This window comes from Mixophyes fleayi, chromosome 6, assembly GCF_038048845.1.
Source record: "Mixophyes fleayi isolate aMixFle1 chromosome 6, aMixFle1.hap1, whole genome shotgun sequence".
Taxonomy (NCBI): domain Eukaryota; kingdom Metazoa; phylum Chordata; class Amphibia; order Anura; family Limnodynastidae; genus Mixophyes; species Mixophyes fleayi.
In genome coordinates this window covers 199,541,522-199,563,040 of record NC_134407.1, presented here as the reverse complement: position 1 = coordinate 199,563,040, position 21,519 = coordinate 199,541,522, and the positions used below count along the sequence as shown (strand labels likewise).

Genomic DNA, 21,519 nt, shown 5'->3' with positions numbered 1-21,519 from the left:
ATGTCCTAGATCAACTTTACGTTTCAGTATAAAAAAAAAAAAAAAAAAGCTATCAAATATTTGTGTGCTACATGAAAAATCAACTAGTATTTTCCTTAAATGCAAAATAATAAACTAAGTTGCACTCCTTGCATTGTAACATGGTTTGTCCAGGAGCAAACTTTTCATTTTTCGAGCTTTACTTTCCTTAATGAATGAGATGTTGCCTATAGCAACCAATCAGATTCTAGTTGTCATTTATTTAGTATATTCTACAGAATGACAGCTAGAATCTGATTGATTGCTATAGGCAACATCTCCACTTTTTCAAACCTGCAGTTTATTACATATACCCCCCAGTGTACTTTCAGTTGCAGTAAAGCATAGAGAGTATTTTGTTTGAGTACTTGAATGTTTTACAGTGTTTTTAAATATGACCAAATCAAAGAGGATTTTCCCTCACTTCGGTCTCAAGGGGAAAATATAGCCTACGTGCAAGTAGGCCTTAATACAATTGTACTATTTAACACTGTAAGACAAAATACCAACTTGAAAATGTAAACTTTCTATACATTCATACATTAGGAACTACTGCGGAGATGCCAATTTTAGTCTTAATATGGTTTTCTGACTTGAGTCCCAGTCATATGACCATATTCCATCACATACCCATGAGCTTGAGTGCCAGTCATATGACCATATTCCATCACATACCCATGAGCTTGAGTCCCAGTCATATGACCATATTCCATCACATACCCATGAGCTTGAGTCCCAGTCATATGACCATATTCCATCACATACCCATGAGCTTGAGTCCCAGTCATATGACCATATTCCATCACATACCCATGAGCTTGAGTGATAGTCATATGACCATATTCCATCACATACCCATGAGCTTGAGTCCCAGTCATATGACCATATTCCATCACATACCCATGAGCTTGAGTCCCAGTCATATGACCATATTCCATCACATACCCATGAGCTTGAGTCCCAGTCATATGACCATATTCCATCACATACCCATGAGCTTGAGTGATAGTCATATGACCATATTCCATCACATACCCATGAGCTTGAGTCCCAGTCATATGACCATATTCCATCACATACCCATGAGCTTGAGTCCCAGTCATATGACCATATTCCATCACATACCCATGAGCTTGAGTCCCAGTCATATGACCATATTCCATCACATACCCATGAGCTTGAGTGCCAGTCATATGACCATATTCCATCACATACCCATGAGCAAATGAGTCATTTGTTAAGAAAGTAAATAACACATTAAATGATAGCAGGTTATAACAGCCCTCTTGTGCTATTGCAGATCTGCTGGAGAAGTCTAGAGTCACCTTCCAGCTCCGAGCAGAAAGGAGTTACCACATCTTCTACCAAATCTTGTCAAACAAGAAGCCAGAATTAATCGGTAAGTAGTCAGAGGCACAATAATTGGGAGAGAATAAGCACCCTCATCATTTCTATGAGAATATGGGACTAATACATTAAGGACCCCAAACGAATGTAGTGTACGTTTTAGAAAAATGCACATAACTTGGGCATATGCACGTCTGTATTCAACATGGGGAGGATGTAAAGATATAAAGACGGGTCTAGGTCCGCTCTGCTCTAACAGACAATACACTGCAGGGTACGTCCAATACATATGTGGAATATAAAGTCACAAAAGAACGCACAGAAAAAACAATTAATGTCACCTGTTAATAATATAGTAATTAACGACAAAAAAAATATTAAAACGTTTTTTAAATCCCCCCAATAAAATGAATTTATTAGGATGTTCTTAATGTCTACTGTATACAAAATGCATTTTTACAGTTGCTCCTTTAAACACTTAGGGCTAGATTTACTAAGCTGCGGGTTTGAAAAAGTGGGGATGTTGCCTATAGCAACCAATCAGATTCTAGCTTTCATTTGTTTAGTACCTTCTACAAAATGACAGCTAGAATCTGATTGGTTGCTATAGGCAACATCCCCACTTTTTCAAACCCGCAGCTTAGTAAATCTAGCCCTTAACCTTAGGTGTCCCGACATTGCCGCTTTAAATTTCTAGTGACAGATGTCGCGATGACGTCAGCCTGCACTGCCGAACACTTCTTCAATCGGAAACGCTTGCTGTCATCATGCTGATCCAATCGGAGATCTCCAGCGTCGTCTGTTTATTTTCCATTTGGTTTTGCAGCTATTCGGATTTTTTTTTTGTAGGGCTTGTCCATGTCGGCATAGTGGTAATCGTTTTTACGATTACCACCGCCTCTGAGATGCCCAAAGCTCAGGCTTGGCACTCCCCTTACTGTACATTGACTAAGTGCGTATGCCCAGTCCCCTCCCCGTTCCGCCCCTGAATTCGCAGGCTGTGCTAAGGGTCCTTTGACCTTGAAGATGTGTTGGACGTTGCTGCGTTCTCTGGCGTATGGTTTGTTTCTGGCCATGCGCAGTGGGATTTTACACAAAATACGGAAGGTATCAGCATTTATGTGCCTTAATGAATCAAGCCCTTTATGTTTACTTGGTAGAAGTTCATGAATGCCAAAATATCTGTTAATCGGCAATGTCAGACCCCTGCAATGTACCCTATTAACTCTATAGTAATACAGACAGATTGTCACACTAATCAGTTTATACTAGAAAATCTCTTTGAAATCCAGAACAATCTGAAAATGATGTTTTATCCATTATTTTCATTTTTAGATATGTTGTTGATCACAACCAATCCTTATGATTTTCCATACATCAGCCAGGGGGAGATCACGGTAGCCAGCATCGATGACACAGAAGAATTGATGGCGACAGATGTAAGCTGGTTATGATAATAACATTTGCTGTAATAAATGTGACCTATGGACAGGACCCACTTACCAACGTGTCTGTCTGGTAATACCCAGTCTTCTTTTAGTACAGTGATTGTTTCCAATTGTAATGCACTGCGGATATACAAATACTTGTTTATAATAATAATAATAATAATAAATTTATTAGAAGATCTCCAATCACTCAATACAATAAGGTAATGTTAAATAAATGGTCATTGCAGAATGCCATTGATATCTTGGGCTTTACTCCGGAGGAGAAAGTTGGTATTTACAAGTTAACGGGCGCAGTCATGCATTACGGAGTTATGAAATTCAAGCAAAGGCCACGAGAAGAGCAAGCTGAGCCAGATGGCACTGAGGGTACGACTTGTATGTTGTCTGTCTGTCTGTCTGTCATTCTGTGTCCAACTATCAGAGACCACGCCTATTAATATATCTATCTATCTATCTATCTATCTATCTATCTATCTATCTATCTATCTAATATCAATTAATCTCCTATCTATGTATCTATGTATCTATCTATCTATCTATCTATCTATCTCATATCAATTAATCTCCTATCTATCTATCTATCTATCTATCTATCTATCTATCCATCTATCTAGCTATCTCATATCAATTAATCTCCTATCTATCTATCTATCTATCTATCTATCTATCTATCTATCTCATATCAATTAATCTCCTATCTATCTATCTATCTATCTATCTATCTATCTATCTATCTATCTCTTAGTTGCCTACTCTCCCGGAATATCCGGGAGACTCCCAGGAGAGCAAGGCAACCTTCTGCATCCTGCCCGCTTTGTTGGTGAAGTGGGTGGGGGGCATAGCTAGTCATGTCATCCTGACCCTGCCCCCAGCTATAATTGGCCGAAATTGGTATTGTATAGCAGGGGGTGGGTCCTAATGACGCGATTAGCATGGCCACACCTCCAAGACACAGCCAATTTTGGAGATCTCCCTGCCGCACCAATGGTAGTTCCGCCACTATCTCTATCTATTTATATACATAGACCATGAACAGCCTCTTTGAAGCCCCTGATAGTAAAGGAAACCTGGGGTATTTTTGCTATACTACCCCACCCAAGATCTCAATAAATTCTCTAGTGTGCACATCCTAACATCAGCTAAATGCCTCTTAGTCAAAATTGGTTAGAGCTTGCGATCATTCTCCACACTTAAAAACAAATTTGGCATGTAGTGGCCATGAAGGAAATAACTTACTACCCCCACGTTCAATCATGTATGGGCTCCATAGCTGTTCAAAGGGAGCAGGTCTGTACACTCTGCCTCCTCCTCTGCCCCTTGTGCCGACCCCCCTTCATCTATGCATTTTGAGAAGAAATGCATCATGAAGACCCCTTTCATATTCGTGATGTTGTCTCCCTTATGTATCCAGTACATAACCACACTCTCCAGCTACACCACTGCACTTTGATTAGGGCACTGTGCCCTCCTTGCTAGTCCTGTACTGTCACCCCCTCCCCATTTAACCCCCACCCACTAAACCCTGTAAATTACCCTTAACCTAAAAAATTTGTTAATATTCTTTCATGTCTTGGTGCCACATTGATACTTTTGTTATATCTTTTCATGTTTTAACTTGTTATAATTTACCCCACATTTGTTGTTACCCATTTACTGTTCAATTGCACTGATACATGCATGTATTGTGTACTCGACCAACGAAATAAGGATATATTAAAAAAAAAATTACAGGATCCACCCAGAACTTCCATTTTATGTGGCAGGTGATAGCAACGGCCCAGAAGCGATCTACCCTAGCATCTATTAGATCCAGTGTAAGCTACTATTAGAGCCAAATACCACTAGAATTTGTATCTGCCTGCAGGGGAGAACCCTCAAACACTCACCTCACTATAATCAGGAAATAGAGATGTGCACAACAGGCAGTGTGTAGGGCTACTCCTAAATTAACTGTGAACCAGCTGCTGGAAAACAAAGAAGTGTCCCCTTCCAAGTATAGTCGACTCACCTCACTATAAACGTATTCCAATATTGGAAAAAAATATGTTTTCAAATTAATTAAAAAACAAAAATGTCTTGTAGAATTAACCCCTATATTTCCAAGAGGTACCCGCCCCTCAACATATGTCCTCCCACATCAAGTCCCCCCAAACTTACATCCAGCTTAAGGATTTTGGCAAACAACTACACTGTAAAAATAATTTTAAAACAACCAAACATTTGTCCCTGTACTATATAATAGTGTCGGCCATTTAGAGAGTACAGATATTTTGTATCTCTATACACAGGAAAAGTAGCTTATTGTTTTTTTTAGATAATTATGGGAGAGGAAACTAGTTACATAAAAGTACCTTGCGGAAGAATCATGGGAAAGGGATTTATTCTATTTTTTTGCCCATTTTCCCCTCTCAAATTCCTATAAAACAAAAAGATATTAAATCCACTATTCCACCAAAATGAAGCTCTATCTGTTGCAAAACAAGCGCTAAAAAATGGACTCTAGACTGGTAATGAAGGGGGGGGGGAAACCATTTAGCCATAAAATGGTTAAAATCTAAACCATGGGTTATGAAGACAATTCATAGATATTAAGACAAAATTACAAAACTACCTACCCTGAAGTTTCTCCTTCTGTCATTCAGCAGAGATTTCTGTCAAATCTCCACCACGAAGTGTCTCACAGACATTCCAAGACACTTCGCGGCTAACTGAATTCCCCCCTATGGAACCATCCAGTGTCTTACCCATAAGTATTGTTTCTGTTACAGTGGCTGATAAAACAGCGTACCTGACTGGTCTGAATTCTGCAGACTTGCTGAAGGCTCTCTGCTTCCCCAGGGTTAAAGTGGGGAATGAATATGTCACAAAAGGCCAAACTGTAGAACAGGTACGGAACATTGCGGAACACAGGTTCCATCATCAGTTATATGCGATTATCCAGTGCTTATATCAGTGTCTTTCAATAGGTACACCATAATGTGAATGCACTCAGTAAGTCTGTGTACGAGAAGCTATTCTTGTGGATGGTGACCCGCATTAACCAGCAGCTGGATACCAAGCTGCCCAGACAACATTTCATCGGTGTCCTTGATATCGCTGGTTTCGAGATCTTTGAGGTTGGTGGCAAAAGAGCTGGAAAAAAAGTAGCTGTGTCCATAACATCTAAATTTTTAAGAAACGATTTACTAACATGACAATTAGGCATTTTGCATTGAACCACAGCGACCAATCAGCTTTTCTTGTCTAGTGTAAATTAGACAATGATAGCAAGTGTCTTATTGCTTGTTCTGGTTAAGAGTAAAAATTGCACCTAAATTCAATGGTGGTAAATAAGTCATACTTCCAAGCATTTTAATTTAGTAAGTCGGTACAGTCTCTGCGTGCCAATCAAAAAGTGGCGTGTCTCAACCCTGAGGAGTATGCCTAACTCTAGGTTGCCCCCAAACTCCCACCCTTACCCTAGAAACACCCCTGCATTAACCCACTTAGCATTCACTTGCGCAGTAAGCAAGACACTCCTCTCAGCAGCCCTGACAGTCGGGATAGCAGGTGAATCCCCTAAAATTGGGACAGTTTCGAGGTATGAATAAGCCCTTCTGTCTCATGTGTGCTATATAATAGTCTAACAACTGTTACTATTAAAGCTACTTGCCTTATTCAGGGCTTTTTATTCTTTATTTTAATATTACACTATATAGTTTGGCTTAGGTGTAAAACAAACACCTACTGGATTTAAATGGTACTGCATCTTTTTTTTTACCTTAAACCAGTGGTTTCCAAACTGTGTGCCTAGGCTCCCTGGGGTGCCTCAGCGATCTCACAGGGGTGCCTCGGCCAGGGTCAGTGGTAAGCAAGGTGGGGGACTACTTGGTAATTATTTTGGCTTAGGGGTGCCTTGAAACAATTATGGAGACCCTAAGGGTGCCTTGAACTGAAAAAGTTTGGGATCCACTGCCTTAAACACTACTCTAGTGTCATTTGGATAATATTTTTTTGGGGGAAGGGGGTGGGGGGGGGTGTTTAGAGCACACAAACCCCTCCAAACATGCAGTATTTTGATGTAATGAACATTCTAAAAGAGTATTTGATGCAATGAACATTCTAAAAGAGTATTTTGATGCAATGAACATTCCAAAAGAGTATTTTGCTGTAATGAACATTCTAAAAGAGTATTTTGATTTAATGAACATTCTAAAGGAGCATTTTGATTTAATGACCATCCTAAAAGAAAAATTCCCACCAAACTATAATTATGCTGTAACACAATTTCGCTCCACATAATAAAGCAATGGTGGTCTGGTCTTGAGCACAGCTGCCATTTGTGAGATACTCACGTCACCCCCTGCCCCCCCCCCCAGCAACTTCTCAATACTAAGTTTTTCTGGCAGAGAAGGCAGGAGGATTTTGACTTACAGTGCACCAACATCTCCTGTGCATGGCTGGCTGTGACAGTATCGACTCAGATCTTGATATAAGGATGCATTGAGGTGTGAGTATTGCTTGAATTTAAAACATATCTTCCCTCCTCTGCCAGAAGAATTGACTCTTGGGTTGAGTATCTCAAAACTTGCGGGAGTTCCCTGACTGCTGACCTGCCCATTCTGCTAGTTGAAGTGGCGAGGAGGGGGAAGTTCTATTATAATCAGTGATTTTCTTTCAATATAAACCACTAAATTCATAATCAGTCATCATATACTCACATTAATAAAACATAGTACATGTTCTACTGATTGTAGATCAACAGCTTAGAGCAACTTTGCATCAACTTCACCAACGAGAAACTGCAACAGTTCTTCAACCATCACATGTTTGTGCTTGAACAAGAGGAGTATAAGAAGGAAGGAATCGAGTGGGAGTTCATCGACTTCGGCATGGACTTGGCTGCCTGCATTGAGCTTATTGAGAAGGTGAGTATATTACCTATTTATATGCAGAGATATCCTTCACGTAATGTTTCACTCTGGTGAGTCATGTTGTTTGAGCACATATAATTTTCGTGTGTTGTCACACTTCCAATTGGTCACCTGAACAATGACACTGACCATAAAGACATGATTTCAGCATCGGTTGAAGGTGGTTAGGAGAGGTCAATAACTGGCCAGAGTTAGAGGAGAAACATTGTACCCAACTCCAGACAAGGACCTGACATGTGGTCCTTCCTATACCATGGTTCGACCATCCAGGGCTCACATGTATAGATGGAGATTGTCAAAGCAGCTTATTGAACAAGCCACGTAGACAACTTCCAGTGCAGCAGTATACACTCAGACGCCAGGCAGTTTGTCCTAGAGTATCATATTGAAGGAAAATTTTAAAGTTGAAAAAAACCTAATTAAACTTACGTTATTGAATGACCCATGCAATGTCTAATGACAATTTTTCCCTTTTATGAATTGCATTAAAATGAAGAAATCTTTAAATTATTTCTTAATTTATTTAATTGACTTTCATCTACAAATAATTGTGATGATATATTTCATATTTCCTATTCACATTAGTGTTATTAAAGAAGTCTAGTATCACTATTAAGATATGTCTAATAAATATTGAAAGCTTGTTGGTGTTTTCCTATTAACGACTTTTATCAAATGAACATTTATGAACAGTTTCTTATATAATGCCTACATATTACGAAGCGCTTTACAGGGAATATTTAATCATTCTCTGCCCCAGTGGAGTTTACAATCTATTACCCTAACACACAGATACATGTGGGTTAATTTAATCAGAATCCAATTAACCTGTATGTCTTTGGAATGTGGGAGGAAACCCACAGAAACACAAGGAGAGCATACAAACTCCACACAGGTAGAGCCCTGATTGTAATTGAACCATAACCAAAGTGCAGTAAGGCAGCACTGCTAACCACTGCCCCACCATGCTGACTTACACCTGTTGTTAACATAATTGTTGAGCCTCCGAGATTATTATTTGTGTGTTGTGCCAACAAATAGTCGATTCCCAGTGGATAGAGTATGCCCTTTTTTGCATTGCATAGTATTTAAAATTTAAGAGAGACTATATTCTTATGTTCTGCCAATCATATAGACATGTAAAATCTTTCGAATGGGGTTCCATCGTTAGGAAATGGGGTTCCCTCAGAAAGACAAATCCATTATTATTTTTCTCTACTATGTTCTCACATAACTAAAGTACAAACTGTTAGTTAGGTTGGGGAAGGTATCTATTATTTTGCCTCAGTTGTTTTATTCGGTGTCGAATCTCTGAAAGTGCACAAATCTTGTGACAACTGTTTTCTTTGTAGCCAATGGGCATCTTCTCCATCCTTGAAGAGGAGTGCATGTTCCCCAAGGCTACAGACACTTCCTTCAAGAACAAGCTGTACGACCAACATCTCGGCAAGTCCAGCAACTTCGTGAAACCCAAGCCAGTCAAAGGCAAACCTGAGGCCCACTTCTCCCTGATCCACTACGCTGGTACAGTGGATTATAACATCCATGGTTGGCTGGAGAAAAACAAGGACCCACTGAATGAAACAGTGGTGGGACTCTACCAGAAGTCCTCCATGAAGATCCTGGCCAATCTTTATGCCACATACTCAGGAACAGATGCAGGTGGGATATAATAAAAGGATGTATTTGTAATTGATAGGGTAACCATGAAAAAGATATAGAATAATGTCCTATGAACCACATACATGTTGCTCTCTATTATCCTGTGTACCAATGTGTGTCAACGTGTTGGTCTCTTACACTTGACAACATTAAATTTTGCAACATAATTACAGTTTTGGATGTATTTGAAAAAACGTATATCATGATCGAAACATTTATGCTGTCTTATCTACATATACTGTTGCCATGATACCATTTAAAAAGAATGTTGCATAATTAAAATCCCAACATTGAACATCACATCTCCATGGAATAACTTCTGATGGTTGATTTCTGTTTGAAATTGCTCATTGAAAACTGAGAAACACACTTGCTGCCATTGGACAGATAAGATGTGAATAACTGCCCTTTCTTAGCAACATCTGTAACCAAGGAAACATTATGCATAGTGATCAGAAGGGGAGGTCAGTTCCTCGTCGAGGACTTTACTACTTACCCCTTCACAATACTGGTTGCAAGGCATTCTGGAGTGCCAGAATGACATGTGATAGTCACAGCAGAGAGCTATCCAGCACTGTGCTGCATTGAGGCATCACATCTCTTCTCTTTGAGTGCTGTCACTTAGCGTTTGGGAAAAAGGGAGAGGAAATCAGCTTTGCACATGTGTAACACACTGCCATCGCTCAAACAATTCTACATATGCAGCACAACTGATTATTCAACCAACGCAGGAGTCCTACATAACTAATCAATTCTATGCATGATATGATACAAGCTTGATCTGTCATTTCAGTATCAGCAGCCATTAATTAAAAAAAACACAAACAAAACTTACAATGAGTTTGTCCTATAGACCATATAATTTTCTAGCAAATTATAAAACAGTAGTCTTGTCTTTCAGCAGAAGGGACCACCAAAAAGGCAGCAAAGAAGAAGGGGTCTTCATTTCAGACGGTGTCTGCACTCTTCAGGGTAAGCTGGGGGTTTTGGCTCTATTGCCCTTTATGACTACAATATTAACATAATGGTTATCTTATGGTGGAGGCATTGTCTCTATGCACACCTCCTGGGCCTGATCCATTAAGCCACGTATCTGCCGATTTTAGCGTATTGTACGCAACATCACTCTGCATGCCTAGAACCATGAGATCCCATAGATTGTAAGCTTGCGAGCAGGGTTCTCTTACCTCTCGGTCTGTATGTATTACCCAGTATTGTTTTATTAATCATCATCATCATCATCATTTATTTATATAGCGCCAACATATTCCGTAGCGCTTTACAATTGGGTACAAACACAGTAAACTAATAAACAAACTGGGTAAAACAGACAAAGAGGTGAGAAGGCCCTGCTTGCAAGCTTACAATCTATGGATGTTTGCTCCCAATTAGAAAGCGCTACGGAATTTGCTGGTGCTAGATAAATAAATGTTGATGATGTTGATGATACCCCAGTAAACTCAGTCCTTTCCGCGCTGTCTTCGAACACAAAAGTAACTTACTACAGCCTATGATTTCAGGGAGTGAACCGTGAAAGGGGCGTTTTACCATAATCAATGTACAGTACGAAGATGCACGTCCGAACCAAGCTCTGGATATCTCAGTTACTTGTCTTTCTGCCGTGTCTCTTGCTCCAACTACAGGGCTAGTCTTTTTTTCTGTGTGTTCTTTTGCTAATTTATAATCCACATTTTTAATTCACATAGGATATCAGTATTTGTGTCTTGATGAATTAGCCCCCTGTCTGTAAGCCTAAAATGGTTTATGGCAGTGCAGAGAACAATGCTGTGAGATAAATAATGGGATAATCAAATAAGAATGGAGTAGAAATATGAGGCGCTTCCGGTGTCATATTTTTGGTTACATGAATAGTTGATCAAAAGTATCAAGGAACTAAATGGACATTTGGCCCTTATTGCAAATATATATGTACAGACAACTGGGGCCTTGGAAACAATTATGCCACCACACAGATCTCTCTTTTCTTATTAACTATCTTCAATCAATGCAAATTGTGAGGGCTCGTTTTATAATATGGGAACATAAGATTGCATGTTATAGGGTGAGTTGTTTTCACAGTTATTGGTGTGCACAAGTATGTGATATATCTGATAATACCAGCAGCCAGTATATTAAGAATTGTTTTTGGAGTATCATCATCATCATCATCACCATTTATTTATTTATATAGTGCCACTAATTCCGCAGCGCTGTACAGAGAACTCAGTCACATCAGTCCCTGCCCCATTGGAGCTTACAGTCTATATTCCCTACTATAGACACACACTCACACACAGACAGACAGACAGACAGAGAGAGAGAGAGGGAGAGACTAAGGTCAATTTTGATAGCAGCCAATTAACCTACCAGTATGTTTTTTGGAGTACTCTCAGTTCCTCGGTCTTAAATTTTATGGTCATGGGAACGTACCCCAGGATCAGTAGGAACCAACAGCAATGTAAAAGTTTATATTAAATACATTTAATAAAACTGTTGTACACTCCCTTGTGTTAATAGTTCATGCTATTATGACAGTGATCTTCTGAGGCAAGATGTAAGGGGTAATTTGGTGTTATCCTGGGCAGTGGTCGAAGTGGAAATTTAGAAGTGGCCTTATGGGACTTTAGAAGTGTTGGTATGAAAAATGTAATGTGAATGTAAGTAAATGGAATTTGATAGCCTTACAATGAAGGCAGTAGGAGAAGTGGCAGTATGGCATACCACCGTGTACACTCCCATTTCGACCACTGACCCCGGACTATTCTACAATTGTAGAAGTCTGAAAATGATCTTAAACATGTCTTTGATGGAACGACTTTGTATTTGTAAACCATATTACGTTAAAATGTTTTTAGGGTGTCTTCCTTTTCTGTTCCTTTTAAATAGTATTTTTTTTTCTGGGCTCTCTTAAGAAAATCCACATTGTTGTTCTCCTTTCTCTTCAGATGGAATAATATGCAAATAACATATAATGCATGAAAATTCTATATAAGTAACGGAACGACCCATCCTACCCCTTTCAAAGTTTTCCCAGCTGATCACCGATTATTGTCACAGCAGAGATGGGCACTTGATACATTACAGTTGCTTTAAAGTATTTTACATAGGTACCGAATATCTTTACAGAAGCGGGTACATTATTCCTATTAAACACACATATTTATTACAATATTTTATTAAATCGCTTATATTATTGCTTCTTAAAAATAAATGATACCAAAAGTACCAGCACATAACTTATTTTAAATAAGTTCTACGATCTAATGTGATAATATTGTGAAACATTTCTATTTATTAACAATTGTTTTTAAATCTGTAATAAATGAATATATTACTTTTGAATACTACATTGTTATGTTGGACCATATGGATTCTGTGTAACCTTCCCATAGCCATTAGATTCAGGAATGATGAGCTGTCTTGTAACTGGATCCTGACATGAGTAATAATACTCTGATATCCCAGCTGTTGAGTTGTCGGAGGAATTTCCTCCGACCTCCCATATATCCCATTCCATGTCTTGTGATGACAAGCAATCTTGTACACTATGACTAGCACACTCTGTTTACAAACAAACTGCCGGCTGTGAAGTCAATTACAGTCTGCAGGATTAACCTGTTTGACACCGTGAATACAGCTCTAGCTTGTCTATGTGTGTCGGACCTCACAATACCCCCCAGTTCTATCTCACGATACCTATTTATAGTAAAGCATGCAGTACTACATTTAACCACTAGGAGGCAGATATAGATTTTTATTTCTCCTGCAATTAAGAGTTAAACATTTTCTGAGTATGAGAAAAAAAGTCTACATTTCTGAAAATGCAAAACCAAAATTTATTCCAGTAATCACATTTTTTTGGGTTTAAGGTAAGTACCACTTCCCATTATCACGCAAGATATTAATTATTGATCAACTCTATCCCTAACAGGAGAACCTAAATAAATTGATGTCCAACCTAAGGTCCACTCACCCACATTTTGTGAGGTGCATCATCCCCAATGAGACAAAGACCCCAGGTAACTTGACTATGTGCTGCTAGTTCTATAAGCAAATCCAGAATACATAGTGACTTATGAGTGAGTGTGGTTGTCTGGTTGGCAGGTGATATGGATCACCACCTTGTACTGCATCAGCTGAGGTGCAACGGAGTGCTGGAGGGAATCAGGATCTGTAGAAAGGGATTTCCAAACAGAATCTTGTACGGGGACTTCAAACAAAGGTAAACTAGATCATGTTCCAAGTATAAGTAATGTCTCTTGTACTTCCTACAGAGAATCCAACCCATTGTTTAGAGATTAATAAAAAAAACTATCACTCAAACTCTTAACTTTCTAGGCAACGCCTAGAAAACACTGTTCTACTTGTGCATATAGTCAACTAAGATTTAGGTCTCTGAAATGTCATAACAGAGATATAAAAGCATTTTGTGCCCTGAATTGTCTTAAAAAAAAATTGTACGAATAATCCATTAATGGATCATCCTATTATAGTCAATGGATGCCACGAAACAATTAAAAAATCACCTGTGTAGACCACCCCAAAGAAAACAAGCTGCTGCAAAATTAGAGGTGGCTGCTAAGTGATTTATCTTCCGCGATTGTGCTGATGACAATCGCTCTTCTATAATCGCTCTTCTATTTAGGCCCTCAGCATTTGTATTGGTGATGTGCTGTATCTTACATTGACCCGCAAGCTTAAATGACCATTAAATAGGTTTTCTACCTTCAGAGAACTTTAATGAACCGATTCGTAAAGGGCACAGCTTTTACCAAAGACGCCACTTTATCTTTCTGGCTTCTAGGGTTTTTCACAACAGCCTTTATATCTCTTAGGTAGCTTTGGATACAACCTTATTCACAATACAGTATAGCACCACTGATTCCGCAGTGCTGTACAGAGAACTCATCCATATCTGTCCCTGCCCCATTGGAGCTTACAATCTAAATTCCCTAAGATACACACACGCTCACAGAGACAGAGACTAGGGTCAATTTTGATAGCAGCCAATTAACCTACTAGTATGTTTTTGGAGTGTGGGAGGAAACCGGAGAACCCGGAGGAAACCCACGCAAACACGGGGAGAACATACAAACTCCACACAGATATGGCTATGGTTGGGAATTGAACTCATGACCCCAGCGCTGTGAGGCAGAAGTGCTAATCACTTAGCCACCATGCTGCCCAGCCAATGGCCACATACATTAAAAACAGAATGTGCATTTGGCAAATGTTGCAAGATAGCATGCCATACCTATAGCGCCATATACAAGTATTTTTTTTCATAAAGCCCTCAAGATATTCCAGAAGCAATTCAAAGTCATTAATTCCAAGTAAATTAATAAGCTGCTTTCTGAAGAATATTGGTTCAGCCAAAAAAATAAATAAAGCAGACTGCCTCTATTGTGCATAGGTGATTAATAACATTCACAAATATATATGTAAAAATGTCCATACCTTGGCAGAATTCGAATGGTTTGACATTATATTTGCTATGTAGCCAAGTACAATATAATTCTGTATTAGAAGCTATTTTTGCCAAAGGTATCTGGAAGTGTCTGGCTGCAGTGTCATTAAATTGAATTACTAACAGGAAGTCTGCTGTGTATTAGAAAATATGTCCCCCACAATTGCTACTTTATTGAGAATATTGTGAGTTGCAATTAGCTTCTGAAACTTTTTTTTTTTTTTATTGAAAGCCTGGGAACGTGCAATCAAAAACCCAAAGTGCCCAAAAAAGGTGTAAAACCATAAAAAAGTGCACAAGGGGTACGGTACTGGCCCCTTCTTTAAAAAGAAAGGGCCCTGGTCCCCGACCCCCGGAACCAAAAAGGTCCCTTAGGGGGCAAGGGTCTTCAGACCCCCTTCGCTGCGAGGCTAGGGGGGTCCCTTTAGCCCCTGGGATCCACCGAAGCTTCACCCAGGGCTTAACAACTAGTTCACCCCCTAAGGGGAGGACCGACATGGGTGTTCAGGGAGGTCGGAGCCTAAGGGCCACACAACCTCCCCTAGATCGTCTCGGGGACAGGAGCCCAGAAGGGCCTACCCGTACCCAATAAAATCCGGAAACGTGAACACAAAAGAAAAAGTGACAAACGTGAAGAAAAATAAATAGTGCCGAGTGGATACGGCCCCAGCCTAATGGCTGGGCTTGGTATAAAAATTTTCTCGCCCAGCCATAAGGCCGGGGCAAAGAATAGAGCGAGTGCTTAAAAGAAAGTGGTCAAAAGTGCATGGGTGCCAACATAATCACATTATATCTGTTTCAAGGTGCTACTGACCTGTGATTTTTTGGCACCCCCGGGGTCGCCACTCCCAGAGGCACATTTGTCTCAGGCTTTCAAAGCAGCAATCCCAGCCCCTGGCCAGAGGACCAAGTGCAGCTCTGCCACAACTGCACTTGATCTTAGCCAAAAGGCCGAGAAGCTTCTGAAACTTTTACCTATATGTCTGGGCAGTGGCAGATCCGGGGGGGGGGGGGGGGGGGGGGCGATCGGGGCGATCGTCCCCCCCTAGCAGGGGCTTGCTGCCGGCGGCTGCACACTATGTGCAGATCCGTTCAGCAGAGAGAGTTAGGGAGAGAGTCCTGTCCAACTGCTCTGATTGACACAATCAGAGCAGCCGGGCAGGACTCTCTCCCTAATTCTCTGTGCTGAACGGATCTGCACATAGTGTGCAGCCGTCAGCAGCCTTAGGTGTCAAAAAGGGGGCGGGGCTAACCCCCCTAAATCGCCCCCGGTACATTTAACTTCTGGATCCGCCCCTGTGTCTGGGGATGTCATTAGTGCTTGTCTTATACAAGACAACTTGCCTATTAAGGTTAGTGTTCCTTGACTTCATCTTGACTTACTGTTGTACTGGCCTTTGAGTGACGCGCTGTCTTTCATTGGGCAGATATCGAATCCTGAATGCCAGCGCTATTCCTGAAGGACAGTTCATAGACAGTAAGAAGGGCTGTGAGAAACTCCTGAGCAGCATCGACATCGATCACACCCAATATAAGTTCGGACACACTAAGGTAATCCAACAACGCCACAATCCCTGTGGATGAGGTGAAAAGCACGTAGCACAGGGCTTTACTGACACCAGCCGGTCAGAACAACCCACTTCAATGCATGTTTCATAATCATGTTATAGTATTGCTCTAGATGGTAGGTAGCATGTTACATGTTAACTAGAAAATATATGTGGTTCATTTCTATGTATGTTTAGTTACACACAAGAGCACAGGTCAATCCATTACCACACAGAGGTAAAATACAGTACAATATATCTGTACAATATGGGCCTGAGTCATTAAGGCAAAAAAGGAGTAAATGTTCTCTGGGACAAACCATGTTTCAATGCAAGGGGTGCAAATTAGTTTATTATTTTGCGGATAAGTTAAATACTTAATAACTTTATTATGACACTGAAATGTAATGTTGATCTAGGACATGCCCTACCCCAACTATAAATCTGTCCCCACATTTTAAATTTATCTCTCCCTCCAATGCAACATGGTTTTGCCCAGGTGCAAATGATACTCCTTTTTTATCCTTTGCTCTCCTTAATGACTCAGGCCCTATATCTGTAGACTCATCAGAAGGGTCTTGCTAGAAGCCTTTAGCAACTTTACCAAAAATGTTAAGGGTTAATTACTAAAGTGCGACAATTTTCCTCCCTCAAAGCTGTAAAAGTGAGCAAGGGTGAGAAGAAGGGCAGGTCGGAATTACCTGCTGAGTAGCAGCTGAAGCTTGAGTGCTTCTAATTACACACACACATGCAAAACAAGATTTCATTTCTGACATGTGATTATTGAGATGAGATTCAAGGGTTTGCGGGGGAACATTAAAGGGGTATATATTGGATATTTTACTTTCTACAAAAGAACTTCAGTGTTCTATGACCTCGGAGGTGGCGGAAACCAGGCATTTGCCTGGACTGTAATGTGATGACTCCCAGGTGCTTACAGCAAATAACATTTTAGGTGCATTTTGACCATTGTAATAAAAGCATTCCGTGTCCACTCAATCTCATGTTTAATATAAGCCATACAACTAGCAGAAATTGACAAGTAATTAATGAACTGAGTGGTAGGAGGCTGCACTTTGAAGCTTTACTGACTGCTTATTTCTCTAGACCTGTGTTGGCTAACCTGTGACACTCCAGATGTTGCGAAACTACAAGTCCCAGCATGCTTTGCCAATATATAGCAGCTTATTGCTGGAAAGGGTATGCTGGGACTTGTAGTTTCATAAACACCTGGAGTGTCACAGGTTAGCCAACACTGCTCTAGACTGTCCTTTGTTGTGAGGCTTTGCGCGCTTGTCTGTTCTAGGTATTCTTCAAAGCGGGTCTTTTGGGAACCCTGGAGGAGATGCGAGATGACCGCCTGACACTGCTGATCACCCGCACACAAGCTGTATGCAGGGGGTTCCTGATGAGAATGGAATTCAAGAAGATGATGGACAGGAGGTGAACATTTAGTTCTAAAAGGTTTTCTTAAACTTCCAAAATATCACCATTATCGCGCCTGGTTCTTGCAGTGTTTTAAAGTTTGACTGGGGGCCATTTGTCTTGACTTCATTTTCTACAAATGTTTTAAGCCATTCAGCACAGAAACACTGCTCATTTGCATGTATTAACATAAATAACATAGTAGCAGGAGAGATATTATCTATGTGCAAAAGCTTTCAGAATTAATTTATGTGTAACAATGGAATGGTTTGTAACTATCATCATCATCATCACCATTTATTTATATAGCGCCACTGATTCCACAGCGCTGTACAGAGAACTCATTCACATCAGTCCCTGCCCCATTGGAGCTTACAGTCTAAATTCCCTAACATACACACACAGACACAGACAGAGAGAGAGACTAGGGTCAATTTTGATAGCAGCCAATTAACCTACCAGTATGTTTTTGGAGTGTGGGAGGAAACTGAAGCACCCGGAGGAAACCCACGCAAACATAGGGAGAACATACAAACTCCACACAGATAAGGCCATGGTCTGGGAATTGAACTCATGACCCCAGTGCTGTGAGGCAGAAGTGCTAACAACTTAGCCACCGTACTGCCCCACTATAATTGTATTTTGTGGTATAAAATCCACTTTGTGTTTAAGATGTGATTTTCCTATAGCATTAATGATGTAATAAAAATGTAAAATGCGTTCCTTTAAGGGAGGCCATATACAGCATTCAGTACAACATCCGCGCATTCATGAACGTCAAACACTGGCCATGGATGAAGCTGTACTTCAAGATTAAGCCTTTGCTCAGAAGTGCGGAGACAGAAAAGGAGATGGCTGCCATGAAAGAGGAGTTTGCCAAAACCAAGGAAAATCTGGCAAAGTCAGAGGCGAAGAGGAAGGAGCTAGAGGAGAAGATGGTAAAACTTCTACAGGAAAAGAATGATCTGCATCTACAAGTTCAGTCTGTAAGTATTAGGAAACGTCTATAGTGCCCTCTTGTGAGACGTAGTCAGTACTACACTAACTAGAATTACATCACAATGAAACTGATGTTTAAATCCCTGTGTGACATTTTTGATCCTTATTTTTAACATGTGTCATGCATCCTTTAGACATGTCCCTTACAAATTTGTTGGGATAAATTCATTTTTGTAAAATATTTTTGAAATAATAATTTATTATTCTTCATCAATAGGAAACAGAGAACTTAACAGATGCAGAGGAGAGATGTGATCAATTGATCAAAAGTAAGATACAGCTGGAGGCTAAGATCAAGGAGTTGAACGAGAGGCTGGAGGATGAGGAAGAGTCAAATGCTGAGTTGACCGCCAAGAAGAGGAAACTGGAGGATGAGTGTTCCGAGCTAAAGAAGGACATTGATGACCTTGAGTTGACTTTGGCCAAGGTTGAGAAAGAGAGACATGCCATAGAACACAAGGTGCACTAATATTAAAGTTTATGCAACAGTGATCCATTATAGATTACAAACAAATTAGATTAATTTTGGAACTATAATATATCTGTTAAAGTGAAACCAGAATATTTTACTTCTGATTTTTTTTTGTAAAATAAATTCACTTAAAGATTTCCCGGATAACCAGGATAGTGAGATAATTGTTTGTCTAAGTAGGGACCAGCGTAATTTGTATTTGTAATACGTATGTTTTGAACAGGTTAAAAACCTCACTGAAGAAATGGCTGGTCTGGATGAAACAATCGTCAAACTGACCAAGGAGAAGAAGGCTCTTCAAGAGGCTCATCAACAGACATTGGATGACCTCCAGGCCGAAGAAGACAAAGTCAATGCTTTGACCAAACTGAAAACCAAGCTGGAACAGCAAGTAGATGACGTGAGTGTTTAACACACCTGTTATAATAGGACTTGTAAAGTTTTTTAGAGAGCTTATTACAATCTGTGTGTGAGATCTGTTTTTATGTCATAGTGGATTAAAGTGGATTTGTCATGGAACAAAAATCAATGCTGTCATCTCATTCTCTACAGACCAAATGTTTTAAGTTTTTTGTTTATCTTAAAGAAGAACCTATTGTATTTTCATTTCAGTTTGTCAACCTTAGGTGGTCTTCTGCAGCCCTGGAACTTCAACAATCTTAGATCAATCACCCAAATTTATTTGATATATTCTCTATTTTATGCATTCTCCAGCTACAAGGTTCACTGGAGCAAGAGAAAAAACTTCGTATTGATAATGAGCGGGCCAAGAGGAAGCTTGAGGGGGACCTGAAGCTTGCACAGGACAGCATCATGGATCTAGAAAATGACAGACAGCAGATGGATGAACGACTTAAAAAGTATTTATTTTTTACACTCGTTGATAAAGTACTCTTGGATCATGGCTCAGAAAAGACAATAAATTCATGATTTGTTAATTAATAATGCTAAATTGGCAAGCATTTGCAGCCTAACATATTTTAGTAACAAACAAATTACTTTTTTTTTTTTTTTTACTTTACTTTTGTTTGTTGAGTGGCAATTGGTGTGGTTTGGTGGGAACAGGTTATATATTAGTGGAAACTTATGTTTTAGTGGTAACATGATTTGCGAGGAATTATTAAATCTGATTTTATTGTATTGATTTCCTCTCTTGTAAACTTCATCAGCTGTATCTTGTTAATTAAAGGCCATTGTAGGTATATCCTGACCTTGACTGAATGCCAGACCCAATTTCTCTTTCCAACATTGATCCAAATAACTGATATTTCCCCAAAAAACTAATCTCCATAGGATTTAACTGACATTTCTTCAAGAAATGAAACTCTCTCTCACACGTTCTTATCTCACACTGAATATATTTTTGGCTTGCAGGAAAGATTTTGAGATAAGTCAGCTGCTTAGCAAAATAGAAGATGAACAACTTATGGGGAATCAGCTGCAAAAGAAAATTAAGGAGCTTCAGGTACACAATCGTTGTGTTCTGTCACTTTCATGTAAACATGAAATAACCCATTCAATAAAGCTAAAATGAGCAGAAAAATCTTTGATGCCTTTGTCATCATTGTAGGCTCGTATTGAGGAACTTGAAGAAGAGATGGAATCCGAGAGGGCGAACCGAGCAAAGGCTGAGAAGCAGAGATCGGAGCTCTCCCGAGAACTAGAAGAGATCAGCGAGAGGCTGGAGGAGGCTGGTGGTGCAACTTCAACTCAAATTGAGGTCAACAAAAAGAGAGAAGTAGACTTCCTGAAGATGCGTAGGGACCTGGAGGAGATATCCCTCCAACATGAAGCCACGGTGGCCACTCTTCGAAAGAAGCACGCGGACAGCTCTGCCGAGTACGGGGAACAGATTGACAACTTGCAAAGAGTGAAGCAGAAACTTGAAAAGGAGAAGAGTGAAATGAGGATGGAAATTGATGACATCAACAGCAACCTGGAAATCATAACCAAGGGCAAGGTTTGTACCCAGCTTAAGGGTTGCAATGCTTCTTACCCCCCACTGATCACCATTTCTGATGAGTAAATGGGTCTATGTTCTGGGACCATATTGAACAAGTATGTTTTTACATGGCTGACATTAAAATAGCGATATAAAAAAATTAAATAAAATGAGCCTCCTTTGTTCCATATACAATCAGTGTACTCAACCCATTAGCATATCTGTCTATACATTTTGAAGGAAGATTAGCGGCACATTGCACACACCTACCAAACT

General features: G+C 39.9%; 1 protein-coding gene across 2 annotated transcripts in view; it reads left to right on the top strand.

Moving 5' to 3' along the window:
• LOC142095156 (myosin-3) overlaps nt 1-21,519 on the top strand; it is a 44,451-nt gene that overhangs the window by 9,030 nt on the left and 13,902 nt on the right. The window contains exons 9-26 of one of the 2 annotated variants that reach the window (XM_075177988.1): nt 1,319-1,417; nt 2,701-2,804; nt 3,044-3,182; nt 5,585-5,703; nt 5,783-5,932; nt 7,553-7,723; nt 9,082-9,391; nt 10,296-10,363; nt 13,323-13,410; nt 13,496-13,613; nt 16,286-16,409; nt 17,712-17,848; nt 18,561-18,816; nt 19,047-19,289; nt 19,525-19,701; nt 20,016-20,161; nt 20,676-20,766; nt 20,872-21,261. In XM_075177988.1, coding sequence (XP_075034089.1) covers nt 1,319-1,417; nt 2,701-2,804; nt 3,044-3,182; nt 5,585-5,703; nt 5,783-5,932; nt 7,553-7,723; nt 9,082-9,391; nt 10,296-10,363; nt 13,323-13,410; nt 13,496-13,613; nt 16,286-16,409; nt 17,712-17,848; nt 18,561-18,816; nt 19,047-19,289; nt 19,525-19,701; nt 20,016-20,161; nt 20,676-20,766; nt 20,872-21,261 — 2,930 coding nt within the window. Of the gene's footprint in view, nt 1-1,318; nt 1,418-2,700; nt 2,805-3,043; nt 3,183-5,584; nt 5,704-5,782; nt 5,933-7,552; nt 7,724-9,081; nt 9,392-10,292; nt 10,364-13,322; nt 13,411-13,495; nt 13,614-16,285; nt 16,410-17,711; nt 17,849-18,560; nt 18,817-19,046; nt 19,290-19,524; nt 19,702-20,015; nt 20,162-20,675; nt 20,767-20,871; nt 21,262-21,519 lie in introns of both variants that reach the window. The other variant, XM_075177987.1, reaches the window with a different exon arrangement.